This window comes from Sinocyclocheilus grahami, unplaced genomic scaffold (genome assembly GCF_001515645.1).
Source record: "Sinocyclocheilus grahami isolate Dianchi unplaced genomic scaffold, SAMN03320097.WGS_v1.1 scaffold45964.1, whole genome shotgun sequence".
NCBI classification, from domain to species: domain Eukaryota; kingdom Metazoa; phylum Chordata; class Actinopteri; order Cypriniformes; family Cyprinidae; genus Sinocyclocheilus; species Sinocyclocheilus grahami.
In genome coordinates, this window is record NW_015525037.1 from 1 (window position 1) to 1,068 (window position 1,068).

General features: G+C 45.3%; 1 protein-coding gene across 1 annotated transcript; it reads left to right on the plus strand.

Annotated features, from left to right (window-relative positions):
- Positions 1-81: 81 nt before the first annotated feature.
- On the plus strand, positions 82-1,061 carry LOC107580813 (G-protein coupled receptor 183-B; the record flags this gene model as incomplete). The annotated part of the gene is made up of 1 exon (XM_016266448.1): positions 82-1,061. A coding segment is annotated over exon 1 (948 nt), but the record flags the coding sequence as incomplete, so codon positions are not given.
- Positions 1,062-1,068: the final 7 nt, after the last annotated feature.

Below are 1,068 nucleotides of genomic sequence, written 5' to 3' on the forward strand. Positions count from 1 at the left end.
TTTTTTACTGTATTTTTAATCAAATAAATGCATAACCTAAACTCAAACTTTTGAATAGTGGTTTCTGTTATACCATTTGCCTCTCTCTGCAGTGACTTCTCCTGTGTGTAACTATGATGAGCCCAGATTTAGAGCACAACTTCTCTTGCACCAACTTATATGACCATCGTCCAGTGGCCAGAGTTCTCATACCTCTGGCTTATTCCATCATATGTCCAGTGGGACTTTTAGCCAATGCCCTGGCTCTTCATGTGATCTTCTCCAACATCACCAAACTTAATTCCATCACGCTTTATTCCGCCAACCTGGCTGTGTCCGATATCCTGTTCTGCCTGTCGCTTCCCCTCCGAGCTGTTTACTACGGCCTTGGCTTCCACTGGCCCCTGGGGGAAGGACTATGTAAAGCCATAACACTGCTCTTCTATTTGAACTGCTATGCTGGAGTAAACTTCATGACCTGTCTGGCAGTCGATCGTTTTGTGGCACTGGTGTTTCCTCAGAGTCTGGTGAAATTGAGAAAGGTGAAAAATGTGCGACTAGTGTGTCTGGCCATTTGGCTGCTGGTGTTTGCCCAGACGTTGCCTCTCCTGACCATTAACTTGACCAAAACGGAGCATGACAACAGCATCACCTGTATGGAATACCCCAATTTTGAGGGTCTTTTCAAAGGGCTGCCCTACATGCTGATCGTGGGGGTAGTTTTAGGCTTTGGAGTCCCACTGGTGACAATCATCGCCTGCTACTCCATACTGACCCGTAAACTACATCTAGTAGCACAGTCGAACCGACTGACAGAACGTTCTGGAAGGACCAAAAAAGCAAGAGGAGTGATCGCAGGAGTGGTATTTGTGTTTGTGGTGTGTTTCAGCCCATACCATATAGACCTTTTGCAATACATGATCCGAAAACTTTTCTATGCTCCAGACTGCACGGAGCTACAGTCCTTTCAGATATCCCTGCATATTACAGTGTGTCTTATGAACTTAAATTCATGCCTGGATCCTTTTGTTTACTTTTTTGCATGCAAAGGCTACAAGCAGAAGCTGATGAGAATGATGAAGTGGCAGG